The sequence below is a fragment of the Macaca nemestrina genome, chromosome X, assembly GCF_043159975.1.
Source record: "Macaca nemestrina isolate mMacNem1 chromosome X, mMacNem.hap1, whole genome shotgun sequence".
NCBI lineage: Eukaryota > Metazoa > Chordata > Mammalia > Primates > Cercopithecidae > Macaca > Macaca nemestrina.
In genome coordinates, this window is record NC_092145.1 from 141,300,667 (window position 1) to 141,322,426 (window position 21,760).

At 42.5% G+C, this 21,760-nt stretch overlaps 1 protein-coding gene across 5 annotated transcripts in view; it reads left to right on the forward strand.

Annotated features, from left to right (window-relative positions):
• The window catches only part of LOC105478285 (mitogen-activated protein kinase kinase kinase 15), a 149,533-nt gene that overhangs the window by 96,418 nt on the left and 31,355 nt on the right, over positions 1-21,760 (forward strand). For 4 of the 5 annotated variants that reach the window (XR_011618369.1, XM_071088995.1, XM_071088999.1 and 1 more), the window contains 7 exons: positions 2,310-2,359; positions 4,809-4,904; positions 11,739-11,826; positions 14,032-14,165; positions 17,152-17,279; positions 19,843-19,973; positions 20,207-20,312. Coding sequence is in view for 4 of the 5 variants with exons in the window: in XM_071088995.1 (XP_070945096.1) it covers positions 2,310-2,359; positions 4,809-4,904; positions 11,739-11,826; positions 14,032-14,165; positions 17,152-17,279; positions 19,843-19,973; positions 20,207-20,312 (733 nt within the window). In the remaining variant the exon portion in view is untranslated. The remainder of the gene's footprint in view (positions 1-2,309; positions 2,360-4,808; positions 4,905-11,738; positions 11,827-14,031; positions 14,166-17,151; positions 17,280-19,842; positions 19,974-20,206; positions 20,313-21,760) is intronic. The other variant, XM_071088998.1, reaches the window with a different exon arrangement.

A 21,760-nucleotide genomic window follows, 5' to 3' on the forward strand; every position in this document is an offset into this window, starting at 1 on the left:
CCTGAACAAATGCCTGTTGATTATGACATAAAATGTGTTGTTTACTTAACTAGTAAATGTTCCTCCCAAATCAAGTTCTCTAAAGCCGTCCTGGAATAGACTTGCCATCGGGAAAGACTTTGGAAACTCATGTGGCTAAGCTTTCTGTATATGTGCAGTCTCCTGCAGGTGGCTGTGGGTCAGACAAGACTCTCTCGAGTCTGCCCTGGCTCCCATTTCTGTGTCTGAATGCAAAGGCAGACTCCTGCTGTCTGCCACTATCCTCTCTGCATGACTTTGGACTCATGTCTCCTCTGAAATACACTTAGCCTTTCTATGCAGTTGGATGTGATTTGCTGACTTTCATAGTCTCATACCCTCTTATGAGAAGCCTCCAGTGGCTTCCTGTCTCATGCAGAGTCAAAGCTGATGTCCCGAGGGTGGCCTAGAGGTCCTGCATGATCTTCCCATGAGCTCTCCACCCTCTTCTTCCACTCCCACCCCAGTCACTCCACTGTAGCCATATTTGCCTGTTTGTTGGTCCCTGAATGTGCCAGGCGCACCCCTGCCTCAGGGCCTTTGCACTTGCTGTTCCCTCTGCCTGGAAGTCTTCCCCCAGGCATCCGTGTGGCTTCCTCCTTCCCCTGCTTTAGCTTTCTGTTCAGAAGTCATCAGCGACGCCTTCCCTGAACATCCTGTTGAATAACGTGACCCCCTGCCCTATCTGAATGCCCTTCCCTGCTTTGTTTGTCTTCATAACACTTTTCACCGCCCCCCCATGCTGTGATTTTACTATTTAATATATTGTCCATCTCTCTTCACTCATATGTAGGGCCCATGAGGGCAGGAATTTTGTGGTTCTCTGCTGTGTCTTCAGTATTAGTACTTTGCCTAGCACATACATGGTAGGTGCTTGATCAACACATATAACTAAAACTTCTCCCTTCGGGAACCATCTTCCCCGTCTGTTCCTGTTGCCATTGCTGTGCTCAGTCACGTGGTTCTCATACTTTTCTTCTCTGGGTGGCTTAGTTGGTCACTTGTGACATTCCTCAGGCCAACCAAATGGATTTTTTTTTTTTTTTTTTTTTTTTTTTGGAGACAGGATCTCACTCTGTCCACTCCAGCCTAGGCTGGAGTGCAGTGGAGTGATTTTGGCTCACTGCAACCTCCACTTCCTGGGTTCAACTGATTCTCCTACCTCAGCCTCCTGAGTATCTGGGACTATAGGTGTGTGCCACCATGCCCAGCTCATTTTTGTATTTTTAGTAGAGACGGTGTTTCACCATGTTAGCCAGGCTGGTCTCAAACTCCTGACCTCAAGTGACCACTCCCCCCCACTCGGCACCTTGGCCTCCCGGAGTACTGGAATTACAGGTGTAAGCCACCACACCTGGCCCAAATGGATTTTCCTACTTAAAATTATTTTCTGCAGTTGGCGATGTATTGATGTTGTTGCCTATGGATTTTCCAAAACTGGAGTTTCAGATGTTCCTTCTCAGGCTTAGCTTTGTGCAAAGTGTAATGGTAGTGAAGGGAGGGGACCAAGTTAGTTTTTGTTTGTAAGTGCAACTTGGTGCTGCTTGAAATCCCAGTTAGTTTTTCTATTAGTCATGGTAGGCTAGCTTCTAAAACAAACAGCCTCCAAATCTCAATATCTTAACATGATAAAAGTTTATCTATGCCTCATATCATATCCAGGTTGCAGAGGGTGGCATTTGGGGGGCATTCCATCTTGCACTGTATGGGGAAAGAGGAAATAGAGGGTTGCTGTGGAGTTTATGAGTCACGCCTGCAGGCGATGCACGGCATTCCTGCTCACATCCCATTGGTCAAAACTCCACTGTATATCTCTCTAGCTGCAAGGGAGGCTGGGAAATGTAGTTCAGCTTTCTGTTCAGGGAGAAGAGGAAGACTGATGAGTGCTGAAAGGTATCTGCCACAGTCTTGCCTCTCCCAGTATTTTTGCAAGTCATTCAACGTAGGTGGGCTGTTCTCATGCTTGTTTTAGAGTTTGCCTACTATGTTGACAGAAGAGGAAAAGCCTCTCACTGTGTGTTTATTCTATGCTTATTATTTCTATCTGAAACTTAGATTATTTCAAATTTACATCATGTAAACTAGATTAGAGATACAAGCGAATTTTTATAATACATAAGAAAATGTTTCTGGTGTTCCAAGTTATACAAGGTTTATTGCTCTAACCCGTAAAAAAAAATCACTACTGGCAGGTAAAATAGCAGAAATGATTGACCATAGAATGAAACAAAAAAAAAATCTTTTGCTTAAAAAAACTCAAACTATTGACTTCTGTCTTTGATAACTTGCAGAAACAAATGCACGAATGGAATTTTACAGCCTCTTCCATAAAGGGAATAAGGTAAGAACATAGGAGAAAATGGAGTTACTGTTTTAATGCAAATGATGATAATGTTTTATGCACTTTAATGTTTCCACTTATTCATAATATGGAATGTTGTTATTTTTAATGGAATCCAAAATGTCCTCTTCTGTTTTGTTGTCCTGCCTGAGCTAGTTATTAATACTAGTGTACTCCTGGTAAGAACTTCTTGGATTGTTATAATAGAGTAGCTTTGCTCATACTCAGCAGACTAAACTCACTTGTGTCATTTTTTTTTTAAAAGAAGTGATCTGTAGGAAGAGAAGATGTATCTTTTTTGAGCCAAAGATGTTCAAGTGCTCAGTGACTCTGAGAACTGAAGCCAGGAGATGACTAGTAGCGACACTTGGGTTGGGATCTTGTGGACAGAGTAATGGAGCCGGGAGATTTTTTTCAGGGAGGGCATGAGGTGGTGTATTCTGGGGAGAGGTGTAGCTCTTGGCATTTTGGATCAGGAGTGGTAACCATTTGGGCCTGAGCTGTGTGGCCTCACCCGAGCAGGGCTAAACATCTCAGCTGCACTTGTCACCCTGGCAGTTCATTCGAGGGTGAGACTGGCTCTGAAGTAGATGTGAGTTCTAATCTCTCTTTGCTGTGTGATGTTAGGAAAGTCACTCAGCTGCTCTAAGTCTCAGTTTCTTCACTATTTTCTTCAAATAAAGGGCTTGAACTAGAACATTCCTTTCTCTGATTCTGAGGCTACCTCAGCCACTGAATGAATCCCCAGTTATTTCCAGACACAGTGTGATCCTGTCCTGGAAACATCAGTATTGAAATTAGAATACCGTCAGTATCACTTAAAAGGAGGGAAATAATTTAAGTACAAAGTAGTGCGTTGGGGTGATACTGCCCAGGAAATGCAAGGCAATTTGAAATACACTAAGCAAAGCATACACAAAGCAGCAGAAAAGGGAATAAAATATGGTCTCTGTCCTCATCTGTACCTGACTCTACAGCTCATCCAACAAGCAATATTCAGCTTGCCTGGACATAGCTAGTGACAGAAAATCTGCTAGTAGATGATTTTTTTTTTTTTTTTCAGATAGAGTCTTGCTCTGTCACCCAGGCTGGAGTACAGTGGCATGATCTCGGCTCACTGCAACCTCTGCCTCCCAGGTTCAAGCGATTCTCCTGCCTCAGCTTCCAGAGTAGCTGGGACTACAGGCGTGTGGCACAATGCCTGGCTGATTTTTGTATTTTTTGTAGAGTCAGGGTTTTGCCATGTTAGTCAGGCTGGTCTCGAACTCCTGACCTCAAGTGATCCACCCGCCTCAGCGTCCCAAAATGCTAGGATTACAGGCGTGAGCCACTGTGCCTGGCAAAGATTTTCCAAAGTGTATTACTTAGTAATTGTGTTAGAGGAAGTAGTCAAGGACCTTCTGTTTGTGCCTCCTCATAGAGATACCTCTAGGTGCCATTTCAGCCATCAGTGGGAATTTACAAAGGGCCTGAGGGCGTATCAGCCTCGTCCCACCTCTCCCGGGGACTGATGTGACCTGAAGAGTATACTTTGAGCATTCCAGAGGCTCTCCAACTAACTGTGGTAGTTGCTTTACAGATTGATTTTCAAAACCTGCTCACTTATAATCTAGTTCTAATTCTTCTTGAATCTCCCCTGTACTCTTGGTGTTCCAACCCAGTATTTGTCATGCAATCTATAACATAAAGAATGGTCTAGGACAGTTTGGATCTCAGGAAGAGATAACTTAGAAAGGATGAGATAAAGTGGCTTCAGTTTTTGAAGGGACAATTATAGAAGATAATATAGTCTTCCTCTCCATAATACCTCCTGGCATGAAGGCCACTGCAGAGGCTTTGGCCCAGGGTGGGTGAAGAACTCTCTAACATACAATCTACTAGCAGATTTCCTGTCATTGGGTATGTCCAGGCAAGCTGAATATTGCTTGTTGGATGAGCTGTAGAGTCAGGTACAGACACTGGGTGGAGATGGACCAGATAACAAACATTTAAAGGCCTTTCTTGAGCTACAATGCCATATTTATTTCCATTTTCCTTGTGTGGTCACAAATACTGTATCCTGATATTTTCTGAATCTAGAAATTCCCTTAATACCGCAATAAATTTTTTCACAAATACCTTGGCTTTCTTTTTCATGAGATTATAAGCCCCTTGAGGACAGAGAACCATATTTTGCTCCCTTTTCTGTTGCCCGTATGCTTTGCTTAGCACTGAATTATATTAAGAGTAAGTTTATACTAAGGTCAATTGATAAATACCAACTCAAATATAAGCAAGATAAATGTCTCTGGTATTTAAATTTCATAGAGAAATAAAAGGCACACTTAGGGGGTGTTTGTTAAAACATTAATGAATCTTTCAGAAATTGATAAAATAGAAAAGATTGTGTCACAGATTTAGAATGGGTATCATAACTTACGTATAAACATTATGCTTTGAAATTTTACAGTCTATCAAAGTTTGATGAACGGTGTTGTTTTCTTTATGTCCATGATAATTCTGATGACTTTCAAATCTACTTTTCCACCGAAGAGCAGTGCAGTAGGTGAGTTATAGCCGATTCAGGTATTTGCAATCTGATTATGGCGAATCATTTTTAAAGGGCCTTTGTTCTGAAAGATATTTACTTGCTATTACTGTCTTTCTTGAAATGTTAACTTACATCTCAAAAAAGCTCTAAAATTTTCTATAATTCACATAGCAGGCAATTCAGCCATTTAAAATATACAACTTGGACAGGCGCAGTGGCTCACGCCTGTAATCTCAGCACTTTGGGAGGCTGAGGAGGGTGGATCACCTGAGGTTAGGAGTTGGAGACCAGCCTGACCAACATGGTGAAACCCTGTCTCTACTAAAAATACAAAATTAGCCGGATGTGGTGGCTCATGCCGGTAATCCCAGCTACTTGAGAGGCTGAGGCAGGAGAATCACTTGAACCCAGGAAGCAGAGGTTGCAGTGAGCCGAGATTGTGCCATTGCACCCCAGCCTGGGGAACAAGAGTGAAACTCCATTTAAAAAACTAAATAACATAACATTCAGCGTTTTTTAGTATAGTCATAGTTTTCCAATCAACACCATAATCCAGTTTTAGAATATTTTCATCAACCCCACAAGAAACCCAGTATCCATAGAGTCACTCCTCATTTCCTCAACCTCACCCTATCCTGGCCCCAGCCCTAGGCAACCATTAATCTCTGTGTCTCTATGGCTCTGTCTATTCTGGCCATTTCATATAAATGGAATCATACAGTATGTGGTGTCTTGTGACTGGCTTCCTTCACTTAGCGTAATTTTCTTTAAGGTTTATCCATGTGTGACACATATCAGTACTTCATTTCTTTTTGTGGCTGAATGATATTCTTTTGTATGGCTATACCACAGTTTATCTGTCAGCCAGTAGGCATTTGGGTTGTTTGTACTTTTTGACAATTATGAATTATACTTCCCTGAGCATCATGTGCGAGTATTTGTGAGGGCATGTTTTTATTTCTCTTGGAGTCAAATTGCTGAGTCTTAAGGTAACTCTACATTTAACCTTTTGAGGAACTCCCAGACCATTTCCCCGTTTTATATTCCCATTAGCAATGTATGCAGCTTCCAATTTCTCCACGTCCTTACCAACACTCGTTATTATCTGTCTTTTGAGTATCATAATCCTAGTGGATGTGAGGTGGAATCTCATTGTGGTTTTGATTTGCATTTTCCTGATGACTAATGATACTGAGCATCATTTCATGTGCTTATTGACCATTTATATACCTCTGGAGAAATGTCTATTCAAATTCTTTGCCCAATTAAAAAAATTAAACTTTTTATTTTTGAAAATATTCAGAGCCATAGGAAAGTTTCAAAAAACAATACAAAGAATTTCCATATATGTTTTACACAGAATTTCTCAGGATTAACCCTTTACCACATTGGTTTTACATTCTCTCTCTGTGCATATGGTTATTCTTTCTGAACTGTTTAAAAGTAAGTTGTAGACATAATGCTCCATTACCTGTAAATACTTGAGTGTATTTTGTAAAAGCAAGGATACTCACGTAATTACAGGACAGTTATCTAATGAGGAAATTAAGATATATAGTACTATAATCTACAACATTTATCCAAATATTACTTAGTGTCCCAATTATGTCTTTTATAGCAAAACAAAAGGTTTTTCTTTGGTCCACGTTCCAATCCAGGATCATATGTTGCGTTTAGTTGTCATGTCCACATAGTCTCCTTTCACCTGGAAGAGTTCATCATCTGTCTTTCTTTGTCTTTTTTGACTTAATACTTTCCAAGAGTACAGACAGTTTATTTTGGGTAGTCCTTTGACTTGGATTTGTTTATCGTTTCCTCACGAGTACACTGATGTTATGTATTTGGCAGGAATATCACAGAAATGATGTGTCCTTCTCAGTGCCTCATAACAAGGGACGCAATATCTGTCTGTCATTATTGGTGATGTTAACTTGGATCATCTGGTGAAAGTGGTGTTTGCCAGCTATCTCCAAACTTTGCCCACTTGTAATTGGGTTATTTATCCTTTTATTATTGATTTTAAGAGTGATATATACATGTATATAAAATGTATTTTTTTCTCCATGCAAGTTCCTTATCAGATGTGATTTGCAAATGCTTTTCCCATCCTGTAAGTCGTCTTTTCACTCTCTTGATGGTATTACTTGCAGCACAAAAGTTTTTAATTTGGATGAAGTACTACTTACCTATTTATTTCTTTTGTCATTTGTGCTTTTGGCTCCTGTCTTAGAAGCTTTGTCTAACCTGAGGTGTCCTATGGTTTTTATGTTTTCTTCCAAGAGTTTTATAGTTTTAGCTTTCATGTTTAGGTTTTTGACTCATTTTGAATTCATTTTTGGACATGGTGTAAGGTAGGGGTTCCAACTTTATTCTTTAACGTGTGGATATGTGGTTGTCCCAGCACCATTTGTTGAATGGACTATTCTTTCCCTGATTTAATGGTCTTGGTACTCTTTTAGGAAATCAGTTGACCACAGATGTAGTTTATTTCTGGACTCTAAATTCCATTCCATTGTTTTGTATGTCTATTCTTAATGCAAGTGCCATGCTTTCTCTATTACTGTAGCTTTGTAGTAAGTTGTAAAATCAGAAAATGTGAGCCCTCCAACTTCCTTCTTGTTTTTCAAGATTGTTTTGGTTATTGTGGATGCTTGCATTTCCATGTGAATATTAGGATCAGCTTATCAATTTCTGTAGAAAAAATGGTAGCTAGGACTTTGACAGGAAATACATTGGATATCTAGATCAATTTGGAAAGCGTTGCCATATTAACCATCCTGGCTTCCGATCCATGAACACAGGATGGATTTGTATTTACTTAGGTTTTCTTGAATTTCTTTCAACAATATTTTTCTAGTTTCAGTGTATAAATTTTGTACTTCTTTCATTAAATACGTACCTAAGGATTTTATTATTTTGATACTGGAGTTGTTTTTTTAATTTCACTTTTGGATTGTTCACTGATAATGTATAGAAATACACTTGATTTGTAAATGTTGATTTTATAACTTACAACCTTGCTGAACTCATGTATTAGTTCTAATGGGCTTTAGTGAACTCCTTAGGGTTTTCTGTATATAATATCATGTCATCTGCAGATACAGTTTTAGTTTTTCCTTTCCAACCTACATGCCTTTATTTTCCTTGCCTAATTATCCTAGCTAGACTCTCCAGCACAATGTGGAATAGAAGTGGTGAGAGTGGACATCTTTATTTTGTTCCTGTTTTTAAGAAGAAAGAAGTTAGTCTTTCATCGTTAAGTATGATGTTAGCAGCAGATTTTTCGTAGATAACCTTTATCAGATTGAGGAAGTTCCCTTTATTCATAGTTTATTTGTATCATGTAATTTGAGAAAATCTTAATTCATTGTGTCTCAGACAATCATTGTCACAACATATTTAAAGATTAGGCTAGGCTGGGTGTGGTGGCTGATGCCTGTAATCCTAGTACTTTGGGAGGCTGAGGAAGGAGGATTGCTTGAGTGGGCAGTTCGAGACCAGCCTGGGCAACATGGTGAAACCCCATCTCTGCAAAAAGTACGAAAAAAAAAAAAATTAGCTCAGCATGGTGACATACACCTGTAATCCCAGCTACTCAGGAGGCAGAAGTGGGAGGATCACCTGAGCCTGGGAGGTTGAGGCTGCGGTGAGCAGTGATCAAGCCACTGCACTCCAGCATGGGCGACAGAGCAAGACTCTGTCAAAACAAAAACAAAAACAAAAAAACAATAGAATAAATAGCAGACTAGGGAATCATTGGGTCATAACCTTCAATTTACAGTAGAAAAAATGCTGCCAGATATAAATTGGTGTAAAAATAATTGCAGTTTTTGCCATTAAAAACCTAATATTAAGCAGAACATCCTTTTGCTACTACAGAATGTGCCCTTTTGACCCTCATTCAGTACTCAGTGCCTTTTTTGCAATACATTTTAATTTTTTTATTGATGTATAACATACAAACAAGTAAAGTTTGTAATGTACACTTAAGTGTACAGCTTAATATGTACACTTGATAAATTTTTGTATGTGTCTGCATTCTTGTGCCCGCCTCCCAGATCAGCACCCCAGAAGTTGCTTTGTGCCCCTTCACAGTCATTAAACTCCCCCCAGTGTTAACTATTTTGATTTTTACCGCCAACGGTTAGTTTCACCTGTTCTTGACCTACAAATAAACAGAATCATGTAGTTTGTACCCTTGTTTCTCACCTCTTTCCCTTAAAATAATATTCATAGCTGGGCACGGTGGTCCACACCTGTAATCCCAGCACTTTGGGAGGCCAAGGTGGGAGGACCGCTTGATCCCAGGAGTTCAAGACCAGCCTGGGCAACATAGAGAGACCCTCGTCTCTACAAAAAATAAAAAAATTAGCTGGGCGTGGTGGTGTGCCCTCTAGTCCCAGCTACTTAGGAGGATGAGGTGGGAGGATTGCTTGAGCCTGTGAGGTCGAGACTGCAGTGAACCGTGATCACGTCACCACACTCCAGGCTGGGTGATGGAGTGATACCCCATCTCAAAAACAAAAAACAAAATGAGATCCAACTGTGAAGTGTGTATCAGTTATTTCTCTGTGTAGCATTCCATTGTGTTCCAATTTATCTGTTCTTCTATTAATGAAGACTTGGATTGTTTCTGTTTGGGGGCTATTATGAAGAAAATGACTATGAACATTCTTATATATGCCTTTTGGTGAACATATATGTTGATTTCTATGGAGTATATGCCTAGGAGTGGATTATTGGATTATAGGGTAGGTTTATCTTCAGCTTCGGTTGTTGATACTGCCAAGAGTTTTCCAAAGTGGTCGTGTCAATTTACACTCCCACTAGCAATGTATGAGAGTCCCAGTTGTTCCGTATTCTTAAGAACAGTTGTTATCGGCCGGGCGCGGTGGCTCAAGCCTGTAATCCCAGCACTTTGGGAGGCCGAGACGGGCGGATCACGAGGTCAGGAGATCAAGACCATTCTGGCTAACACGGTGAAACCCCGTCTCTACTGAAAAATACAAAAAACTAGCCAGGCGAGGTGGTGGGCGCCTGTAGTCCCAGCTACTTGGGAGGCTGAAGCAGGAGAATGGCATAAACCCGGGAGGCGGAGCTTGCAGTGAGCTGAGATCCGGCCACTGCACTCCAGCCTGGGTGACAGGGCGAGACTCTGCCTCAAAAAAAAAAAAAAAAAAAAAAAGAACAGTTGATATCTTTTATTTTATTCTGTTGAGACAGAGTCTTGCTCTGTTGCCCAGCTGGAGTGCAGTGGCGCAGTCTTGGCTCACTGCAACCTCTGCCTCCTGGGCTCAAGCAATCTTCCTATCTCAGCCTCCCGAGTAGCTGGGACTACAGGTGTGTGCCACCATGCCTGGCTAATTAAAAAAAAAAAAAAATTGTAGAAACGAGGTTTCAGCCACATTGCCCAAGTTGGTCTCGAACTCCTGGGCTCAAGAGATCTTCCTGCTTTAGTCTCCCAAGGTGCTGAGATTACAGGCATGAGCCACCACACCCAGCTGATACCGTCTTTTAAATCTTAGTTCTCCTGTGAGTGCATACCATATATCTCTTAAGAAGCCTGACTGTTGGGTTTCCCAGCTTTCGAAGATTAGAAGAAGAAAAGGTGAGATGGGTTAGTTAGAAAAAAGAGCATTTTATTTTAATGGTTTATGGAAATTATCCTGAAATGTACAGTATTCCTCCTTGACATCTTAAGATAGAATTGTAAGTAAAAATGTTCTAATGAGTCAAGATGACTTGTATCCAAATAAACAACTGCACAAGTCTAGGAAGTGGCCCATGCAGCCCAGCAGAATTTGTGAGAAGGATTTATGGGTCAACATTAAGCTTATTCTATGTCAACAGAATGATGTGGCCACCTTATGCGTTTCCTTCTCGCCATTCCCCTTATGCAACACCCTGTATCTTACTGAGAACTAGATTGTCTATACTTTGGGAGGTGATGGTCCCACTATCCTTAGCATTGATTAGATCCCCTCTGAACACTGGTCTTGAGGCTAGACTTCAAGAATAATACAGGAGGCTGGGTATGGTGGCTCATGCCTCCCAACACGTTGGGAGGCTGAGGTGGGAGGACCATTTGAGTCCAGGAGTTCGAGACCAACCTAGGCAACATAATGAGACCCTGTGTACAAAAAGTACAAAAATTAGCCAGGCTTGGTGATGGGTGCCTGTAGTCTCAGCTGCTTGAGAGGCTGAGGTGGGAGGATTGCTTGAGCTCAGGAGGCTGAGGCTGCAGTGAGCCATGATCACATCACTATACTCCAGCCTGGGTGATAGAGTGAGACCCTGTCTTTAAAATAAATAAATAAATAATAACACAGGGACGTCATCTGAAGAATTACCTGCTAGTGGAGTAACTTGCAAGTCCTGGGGAAAACAGTGATGGGACAGAAAGGAAAGACTTATAGGGACATGGTAAAATTATGTGCATTTCTAATGGGGTGTCATGTAGAAAAGTGGTTAATTGTAAGCAAACTACGGATGGAACCCACATAAAAGAAGTCTTTGGTTCAATAAAAGGGAAACATTTCTCATTAAGATCTTCCAAGAATGAGCTGTCTTTGGGAGGTAATGAGTTTTCTGTTGCTGGAGCTACTCAAGCATCAGTTGGCCAACCAGTTGGTGGAGATACTGTATAGAGGGGATTCAGGTATCACATTGGTAGTTGCCCTACATTTGATAACCACTAAAGTACCATGTCAAATCAAGGAGGGGATCGATTGTTCCATGACTTGTAAAAGTTTGGTTTATATTTAAGTACAGTTTAATAAAGCTAAGTTAAAAACAAGGAATGAGAGCAATTCTGAATTGGCAACATATTTGTGACATTTGCTGTTCTAGATTTTTCTCTTTGGTCAAAGAGATGATAACCAATACAGCAGGCAGTACAGTGGAGCTGGAGGGAGAGACTGATGGAGACACCTTGGAGGTGAGTCATGGACGACCTAGAATATGGAAAACATTATTGATTGTGTTTGATGCTTCAAGAAAATGTCCCATCTTTCTGTAAAAGTCCTCTGTTGAGTATGTTTTATGAACCTGCCAGTCATCACTGCATGGCTCCCAGAGATCATGTTTAATGTGTCTCTGTAGAAGAATCTCATTACTTTGGGATTCTCTCAGAATGCTTAAGAAAAATATGGCCATGGACTAGACTAGAATTTCCTTTTGTGTACAACCTATGAAAGTTTTCTCTAAGCTAATTAGTCATGCTTATGAGACTACAAGAGAATTAGTTGGCCCCTGGAAGCAGACTTTTTTATTTATGCTTAAAATGACTTCAGTTATAGCTATGTGCATGTAGTATATTAAATACAACTTTAAAATCATTTTAAAAAGTAGGCTCATCATAAGCTCTTTTGGACAGCACCGATACAGTCCACAGTTACTAAATCATTGTACATGTGTTTAAATCTTGCACAGGTATTCAGATGTGCCACTCAGGTTCTTCCAGTGATTACAATTTAATGAGATTTTCTGTACTCTCAGGTTAGACTGAAAGGAATTCCTTAAGGTTTCTTTCAGAAAATATCAAAAGGATTCATTTTAATAATTGAGTTAACTTCTAGAATTCTTAGGTCAGGACCAGAGTTTGTTGTAGAAATGAACTAAGCAATGGTGCTTTGAGGGCAGCAGGTATGGGAAACAGAGGGAGGTGTGAGGTAAAAGTCTTCTATGGAGCAGGCTGATTGCTAGTTACATCAGACACTGATGGAGATCCTTTAGTAATCTTTTTTTTTTGGAGACAGAGTCTCATTCTGTCGCCCAGGCTGGAGTGGAGTGTAGTGGCGCAATCTCGCCTCACTGCAACCTCCGCCTCCTGGGTTCAAGCGATTCTCCTACCTCGGCCTCCCATGTAGCTGGGACTACAGGCATGTGCTACCATGCCTGGCTAATTTTTGTATTTTATTTATTTGTTTAGAGATAGAGTCTTGCTCTATTGCCCAGGCTGGAGTACAGTGGCTTGATCTTGGCTCACTGCAATCTCCACCTCCCAGGTTCAAGCAATTTTCCTGCCTCAACCTCCTGAGTAGCTGGGACCACAGGCATGTGCCAACACGCCTGGCTAACTTTTTGTATTTTTAGTAGAAATGGGGTTTCACCATGTTGGCTGGGCTGGCCTCGAACTCCTGACCTCAGATGATCTACTCGCCTCCGCCTCCCAAAGTGCTGGGATTACAGGCATGAACAACCACGCCTGGCCTAATTTTTGTATTTTTAGTAGAGATGGGGTTTCGCCATGGTGGCCAGGCTGGTCTCGAACTCCTGACCTCAGGTGATCCTCCTGCCTTGGCCTCCCAAAGTGTTAGGATTACAGGCGTGAGCCACCGTGTCTGGCCAACCCTTTAGTAATCTTAATTGTCATGAGCATCCCTAGAAGTAGATGGGAAGGGACACCCATATACTCCCAGCTATTCCGTGTGTAAGTTGCACTTCTGTAAGTAGATGCAGTGGATCATGCCTAATAACAGAAAGAATTGATTGCTGCCTCTCTGCTTTAAATAAGTGTTGCTCAGCCTACAGTCACATTTGTTTCATTCATCGAGAAGAATCAAATGCATCTGTATGTGACAGCTTTTGATGGGAAGATGGGGGAACAAAATAGTAATGCTAATTGTAAATCAAATTTTTGTACGAGGTGTTTACTCCCAGATCCATATGCCTGAAAGAGTGGGGAAGCCCCAGCATATTTCCTTTTTTATTAAGATAATGTTAATTATATTGACCTTCACTTCCTTTCTGGGCTACTGAAAGATATTTGTTTCCTGACAAGTTGATAAGGGATTATGCAGGAAGACACCTAGTCGGGGTATTCAACATGCTTAGAAGCAGTTTTAAATTGCAGCATTAAAATGGGGAGGAATTTCCAAAAGGTGAGCCAGTTATGTGCGAACCATATTTTTAATTTTCTTGGACTCCATTTCATAAGGTCGTACTATCAACACGTGAACAATGGGGAATTCTACCGCTTTCAAGTCATTTAATGAAAAGGGCCTAAGCTAAGATTGTGACTTGCCTGGCACTCAAATAATGTTATTTATATTTTTTTAGTTGCTAGACAACTCTGGGGCCTTAGAGGGCTTGTCCGCTACAAGTTGTATGCTTTTTTGTCCTTGTGTTTTTCCTTCTTCAGTATGAGTATGACCATGATGCAAATGGTGAGAGAGTTGTCTTGGGGAAAGGCACGTATGGGATTGTGTATGCTGGCCGAGATCTGAGCAATCAAGTGCGAATAGCCATCAAAGAAATTCCGGAGAGAGATAGCAGGCAAGTCCAGGCGGGCCTTCCACATTTTGGGTGCCATCTCCACACCCCAGATCCCATACCCACTGCTGATGGTGTGGAGGAGTTAAGGACGAAAGCATTATGTTATCACAAAACCTGTCATTCTCTTGTAATAGGGATGATCTGCCTTTTTTTTTTTTTTTTTTTTTGGAAACGGAGTCTCACTCTCTTGCCCAGGCTGGAGTACAGGGGCATGATCTCGGCTCACTGCAACCTCCGCCTCCCAGGTTCAAGCGATTCTTGTGGCTCAACCTGTAGCTGGGATTACACCACACCCAGCTGATTTTTTTTTTTTTTTTTTTTTTTGTATTTTTAGTAGAGACGGGATTTCATCATGTTGGTCAGGTTGGTCTCAAACTCCTGACCTCAAGTGATCTGCCCGCCTTGGCCTGTCAAAGTGCTGGGATTACAGACGTAAGCCACCGCACCTGGCGTGATCTGTTTTTGTTTTGTGTATTATAGATTGAGAAAATGGAAGAACTTCACTTCAGAGGCATGTGGATTGCAGAGGATCATATTTTAAAAGAAAATGTTTGTTGTTTTTCCACATCAGCTAGGTCTAAAGTTTTACATTTTTTGCGTAGTTGTTTGCAAGTATATATACATTTTTGAGATGAAGTCTCACTCTGTCACTCAGGCAGGAGTGCGGTGGCAGATCTCGGCTCACTGCAGTCTCTGCCTCCTGGGCTCAAGCGATCTTCCCACCTCAGCTGCCTGAGGAGCTGGGACTACAGACACACGTCACCATGCCTGTCTAATTTTTGAGTGCAAATATAATTTTTAAATGTGACTGGGTTATTTTAAATTCACATTGTAGCAGTTGAAAATGGCTATGATTTGTTCAGATGCATCATTGCGGAAAATTACATGTAGTTAAAAAAAAATAGATTTTTGCAGTACAGAATTTTTTTTAACATCCTACCCTTCACCCTCGCCCATGGATTTTGGACTGTTTTTCTACCATTAGTACTGCTTATTCATTTCTTTGACTTTTTTTAGTTTGAAGAAATGTTTGTTTCTAGCTGGGCATTGTGGCTCAAACCCGTAATCCCAGCACTTTGGGAGGCTGAGGCGGGTAGATCACTTTAGGTCAAGAGTTTGAGACCAGCCTGGGCAACAAGAATTGCTTGAACCCGGGAGGCAGAGGTTGCAGTGAGCCGAGATTGTGCCACTGCACTCCAGCCTGGGTGACAGAGTGAGACCCTGTCTCAAAAAAAAAAAAAAAAAAAAAAGGTTTCTTTTTAAATGTATACCGCCACAGAATGCGAAATGAGCATTGCAATGTTGACTGCCAAGTGTTTCTGTAGAGAAGCTACACACACAGTTGGAATTAATCATCCCAGGGTCCACAGGGGTGGCAGACCACAGCTGTAGGGTTGCTTTCAGTGCCGAGTGCTGACGAATATGTGTAAATACCCTTTTATCCGGGTGATTGCTGATATACTGGGGATGAGTTGCAAGGGATTTCTGCCAGCTCTAAGACCCTTCATTCATCCATTCATCTATTTGTTGATTTTCAGTGGGATAGCATGTTATGATACGTGAATTATGAGACAGGACCTGAAATGAACTATTTCCATTTCTTCATTTCACCAATAAGAAAATCAAGACTGAGGAAGATTAAATGACTTTCCCAAGGATGTTTAGAAACAAGACTAGGATCCGAGTCTCTTGAGTTCCTCATCCAGCATCCAGTCTCTTTTCTCATGATGGATAAGGTGTTGCAGTTGTATATATTCGGGGAAAATGCTGGCATGTCCCATCTCCTTCATTTGGTAGCAATAGCTGTTCTAGCTTTTTGTTGCTGATCAGTAGTTCCTGGGATTATGAGAGCCAGAAGAGACCTTTTAGAGACTGTTTTGTTCAGCACCCTAAATATATAGGCTGAACTTATGATGATCGGTACCTTCTCTGTGTCAGACTCTGGGCTGGCACTGGGGACTGAAAGGTGACTAGGATAGTGTCCTTTTCCCAGGATGGTGCTGGTTTGGTGGGAAATGCACATGCTTTGCCTGTGAGTCAAAGTGTCAAGTGCCATGATAGAGGAGTACACAGAGTGTTTTTAGAACACAGAAGAGGAATGAATTACTCTCCTTAGTGAGTTGTGGAAAGTTTGAAAAAATAGATAAACTTTGAGCTGGACTTTGAGGGATGAGTAAGAATTTGTTTAGCGGAAAAGGAGGCCTATGCTGATGGAAAAACAGAGCTCTTAAAACACAAAGTATATTCAGAGAACAACAGATTGTCTGATATGACTTGAATGTAGGATACAGGGCAGTGAAATGCTCTTGAAATGAGGCCAAAAAAATTTTTTTAAAGCCTTAGCCTGAACTGATCTTTGAAAGTCCTTGTATATGACATTAAATAGACTGGTCTTTATGTGGAATTTATGTGGGGAAGGGATGCGGTAAAGTGTATGTTTTAAGAAGAGGTAGTATAATGGCCAAGGGTGGGGAATGGATTAAAAAGGCCAGAGACCAGGGCTGGGTGGCCCATTAGGTGGCTGCTGTTGTGGTCTGGGGTGACTCTGTAGAATAAGACAAGAGGGCAGCTGAGGACAGAACCTTCCAGAACACCACCCTTCATGGGAGGCAGAGGATGACCACTCTTCATGGGAGGAGGCAGAGGAAGAGGGGCTGTTGAGAGAGGTAAGGAAGGGTTGGTGGGTTCAGGCCCTAACAATAACAGTAGTAACAATAGCAGTCATTCACTAAATACTCACCACATACCAGCTATTCCACTAAGTGCTTAAGGAAATGGACATGCCTTGGCCCCTGGCAGCCCTGCGTGGCTGTAGGCTTATCCTCTGTTGTACAGATGGGAAGTTGAGTAGTCTCATGGAAGCCAGAGAAGAGCAAGTTTCCAGAAAGAAGGGATGGGCAGCAGTGGGGCAGGTCCTGTTGAGGTGAGATGTGGGTCTTGAGTCCCTGGGATTTGGCAGGTGACCCTGGCTCTGTTTTCCCAATAGGTATTCCCAGCCACTGCATGAGGAGATAGCCCTGCACAAGTACCTGAAGCACCGCAATATCGTTCAGTACCTGGGCTCTGTTTCAGAGAATGGCTACATTAAGATATTTATGGAGCAGGTGCCTGGAGGTGAGTAGTCGCTGTCCTCTGGTCTCACATTCTGAAAATCACTACAACATTGATGTCATTTGTTGTCCTGCCATTTACAAAATGACAGACCCCTAAGCCAGGCCTGTAGGGCGCCTGTAGTCCCAGTTACTTGGGAGGCTGAGGTGGGAAGATCACTTGAGCCCATGAGGTCAAGGCTGCAGTGAGCCACAATCACAGCACTGCACTCCAGCCTGACGACAGAACCAAAGCCCATCGCTCTAAAAAAAAAAAAAAAAGCAACAGACCTTTTAGATGTTGGAAAGTTGGATACTTTCCAAATGTCATATAAGCAGTCTATTTCTGGTTTGTTGATGCAGTTTGTTCAACCCACAAATATTCATTGACTGTCTACGGAGAAAACAGTCTTTGGCCTTGAGGCCTTCACAGTCTAGGAGTTAAAAGATGGATTTGGACAAGGGTGCAGAAGAGGGAACATAGGTGTTAAAGTGACAATGCAAAATAGCATTTTGATGATGAAATCAAGCACCAGTGTTTTATCCACAAAAATCCCTGAATTCAAGAGGTAGGGCACAGGTGGGGAGTTCCTGGGATCTGGAGCCAGACCATCTAGTTTGAATCAGTTCCTCCATCCACAAGCTGTGTGACTTCAGGCAAATTGTTTTCCCTCTCTGTGCCCTCAGTTTTCTGATTGAATAAATGAACTGTAAAATTGGAGTAATAATGACTCTGATAATTGGAGTAATAATTATTGGAATAACAATAACACTGTCTCAGTGAGCTGTTGGGTGGATTCTGTCTGGCAGAGAACAAGAGCTCAGTAAGTGCTCATTGAAATAATAAAACAAATCAAACCCTTCAATAAAATAATAGTTATCTGAATACAGATGTTGAAACCTCAGTTAGAAATCTTCATTCATTCACTCAACCGACAGTTATTAAGAGTCTACTATTACAGGAAGAGTCTTAAGTATATTTATTAAGAGCCAGGCAGTCAGCCAGGCACAGTGGCTCACGCCTGTAATTCCAGCACTTTGGGAGGCCGAGGCGGGTGGATCACTTGGGGCCAGGAGTTCAAGACCAGCCTGGCCAACATGGAGAAACCCCCTCTCTACTAAAAATACAAAAAATTAGCCAGGTGTGGTGGCGTGTGCCTGTAATCCCAGCTACTCTGGAGGCTGAGGCACAAGAATCGCTTGAACCCGGGAGGCGGAGGTTGCAGTGAGCCGAGATCACACCACTGCACTCCAGCCTGGGTGACACAGTGAGACTCTGTCTCCAAAAAGAAAAGAAAGAGCCAGGCAGTGGGCTAGATTTTCAGGGTTATGTTAGGATAAATGAAGTAGTTTCTTTTCCCCTTAAGTTGGTCATAGTCTGTCAGAAAACTCGTCCATTGCTGCTTTTTTCTTTTTTCTTTTTTGAGATGAAGTTTCTCTGTCTGTCGCCCAGGCTGGAATGCAGCGGTACGATCTTGGCTCACCGACTGCAACCTCTGCCTCCCGGGTTCAAGCAATTCTCCCTGCCTCAGCCTCTCAAGTAGCTGGGATTACAAGTGCGCGCCAACATGCCTGGCTAATTTTTGTATTTTTAGTAGAAATGGGGTTTTGCCATGTTAACGAGGCTGGTCTTGAACTGACCTCAGGTGATCTGCCCACCTTGGCCTCCCACAGTGCTGGGATTACAGGCGGGAGGCACTGCGCCCAGCCCATTACTCTTCACATTAGTTGATAACCCCATCCCAGGTCTTAGGTTTAAGGGTATCAACAGAATCAGAGACAGATGTTTTCATCCCCTTTTACAGATGGGGAGACCAAGGTAGATCAAGGTCCCATAACACTGTGTAAGTGGGAAGCTGAGACCAGCTGATGTCTGAGGGCCCGTTCCTGCCAGTGAACAGGACGTCCTGCAGCTCACATGATGTCCTTTGAGACGTCGTCACAGCGTCCTGAAGGGAGCTTTTCTTTTGGCCCAAATGTTCAGTGTTTAATAGTGTAATTGGGGGAAGTGGTTCTTGATCAAGACAGTCCTACCCTGTGACCTGCCACTGTGGCTTTCTCGCACTGAGGACAGAGAGACCCAACTTCTTCCAGTCCTAGTCCTTGTCACCCTAAAGGGCCCCTCACTCTGGACCTGTCCACTTCTGATTACAGGAAAGGTATAAAACATGGCTTTGACCCAAGCAGAATGGCTGAGACAGACCTGCTGTAAACAAGTGTTGTGGGACCTGAGTTATCTAGGCCAGCAGGCCATGTCCCTCAAGTTGAGAGAGAATTATTTCGCTCTCCTCCTAACTTCATGCAGCTGAACAGAGCTAAACCCACAATTGGCCCCACTGAATTTCCGGGGGCACAAGGGGTTTGTGTTCACCCTCCGCCTCTGGTCAGGTTCATGTGCTGCTTCGCTTCCAGTCCGTTCTCTGGCTGTAGCTATAGTGGGGAGGAAACATGTTGCATTTCGCCCAGATCCAATGGTGTTGGTGTAAGCGCTTATGTTAGGTTAGAAACCTCACCTCACTTTATTTCCCTGAACTCTCACCATTGAAACTTTCTCTTCCTGCTACGTTTTTTGCCGTGACTGTCTCTAGGAAGCCTTTCGGCTCTTCTGCGATCCAAATGGGGGCCGATGAAGGAACCAACGATCAAGTTTTACACCAAACAGATCCTGGAGGGCCTTAAGTATCTCCATGAAAACCAGATCGTGCACAGAGACATAAAGGTACTTGCTTTTTAAAGCTGATGAGGTTGCCTTTGCTCGTATCAGATCACGAGAGCTGTCGGTGGTATCTGCTGAGCGACTGGCTGACAGGGGTATGATTTAGCACAACCGTCCCCAAAATGCAAAGTCTAGTTTCCCTAGAGACTTGTGACGGTTTCCCAAGGTCCAGATCTGTTTCCTATGAGTTCGTTTCAGCCAGTCTTTTAAGCACTTTATGTTGTTCTTTTCCAAAGGGCGATAATGTTCTGGTGAACACCTACAGTGGAGTGGTGAAAATCTCCGATTTTGGGACCTCAAAACGTCTTGCGGGTGTGAACCCCTGCACAGAGACTTTTACTGGTAAGCGGACCAGAGCTTGGCGTGGGGTGCCCATCCCGCAGTTACGCTTTCTGCACAAGCTGTGGTTGTTCAACCGTTATTCAGTGAGCACCTTCTCGGAGCAGAGTGAGCAATTTACTTGAAGTGGACGGTGTATTGTCCCCAACTTCAAATTGTTTTAACTTTGTCATAGTGATGCACTTAGCCAGCTACTTGTGGCAACAAGCTTGCCCTACTTTCTTCTTTGTCATCCAGAAGTTGGGTAGATGGAGTGCTCTGCTGAGGTGCTGAGGTTTTTCTTTTTCTTTTTAAGACGGGATCTCACTCTGTTGCCCAGGCTGGAGTACCGTGGCACGATCTCGGCTTACTGCAACTTCCACCTCCTGGGTTCAAGTGATTCTCGTGTCTCAGCCTCCCAAGTAGCTGGGATTATAGGCGCGCCCCCTACCACGCCTGACTAAGTTTTGTATTTTCAGTAGAGACAAGGTTTCACCATGTTGGCCAAGCTGGTCTCGAACTCCTGACCTCAAGTGATTCGCCCACCTCAGACTCCCAAAGTGCTAGGATAGATTACAGGTGTGAGCCACTGTGCCCGGCCTCTGCTCAGGCTTTCTGAAGGTCCCTCAACCAATCAGCAGGATGGCAGCACATCTCTTTAAAGTTAATAGCACGTTATTTGAAATTGTAGGTAATGCTGAATAACAATATTCCTCAGACAACTGATTAAGACATTTTATTGGTCTGTCATAAAAATAACCTGTTACCGTAGTGAATTCTGGTACCTTGTGTTTTGACATGATTGTGTTTCCAAGAGAGGCTAATTCTTCCTGGGGAATGTGGTATTCTAAGTGATTTTGAGGAACTGGATTTTCTTGTCCGTGTGTCAGTGATGGAATAACGAGCATTGAGAGGGACTGGGTTCAAAGGGTGGTATACAATTACCAGCTAGTTTCACAGTTGCAAGATCAATAAGTAGAATGATGGTCAAAAGCTACCTGTGGCTATTGGAAATTCCTGCTTAAACCTGACTAGTAACAAGAACTTTGATCGTTGGAAAGAAGTACTGATTTTTGAATAAGTAAAGGTTTGTAGTCCCCCAAGGAGTAATGTAAAGATCACAAAGATCTTGCTTGATAGAATTATGAAGCAGCTGAGGCCTGGCATAGTGGCTGACACCTGTAATCCCAGCACTTTAAGAGGCCGAGATGGGAGGATCACTTGAGGCCAGCAGTGCAAGACCAGCCTGGTCAACATAGTGAGACCCCATTTCTTTAAAAAAAAAAAAAAGAAACAGCTTTCATAGGCTGGGCACTTTGGGAGATTGAGGCAGGAGGATCTCACTTGAGCTCAGGAGTTCAAGACCAGCCTGGGCAGCATAGGGAGAATCTCATCTCTACAAAAAATAAATAATCATTATTACATGTTATATTTATATATTATATAATAATTATAGCAATTATTGGCTGGGT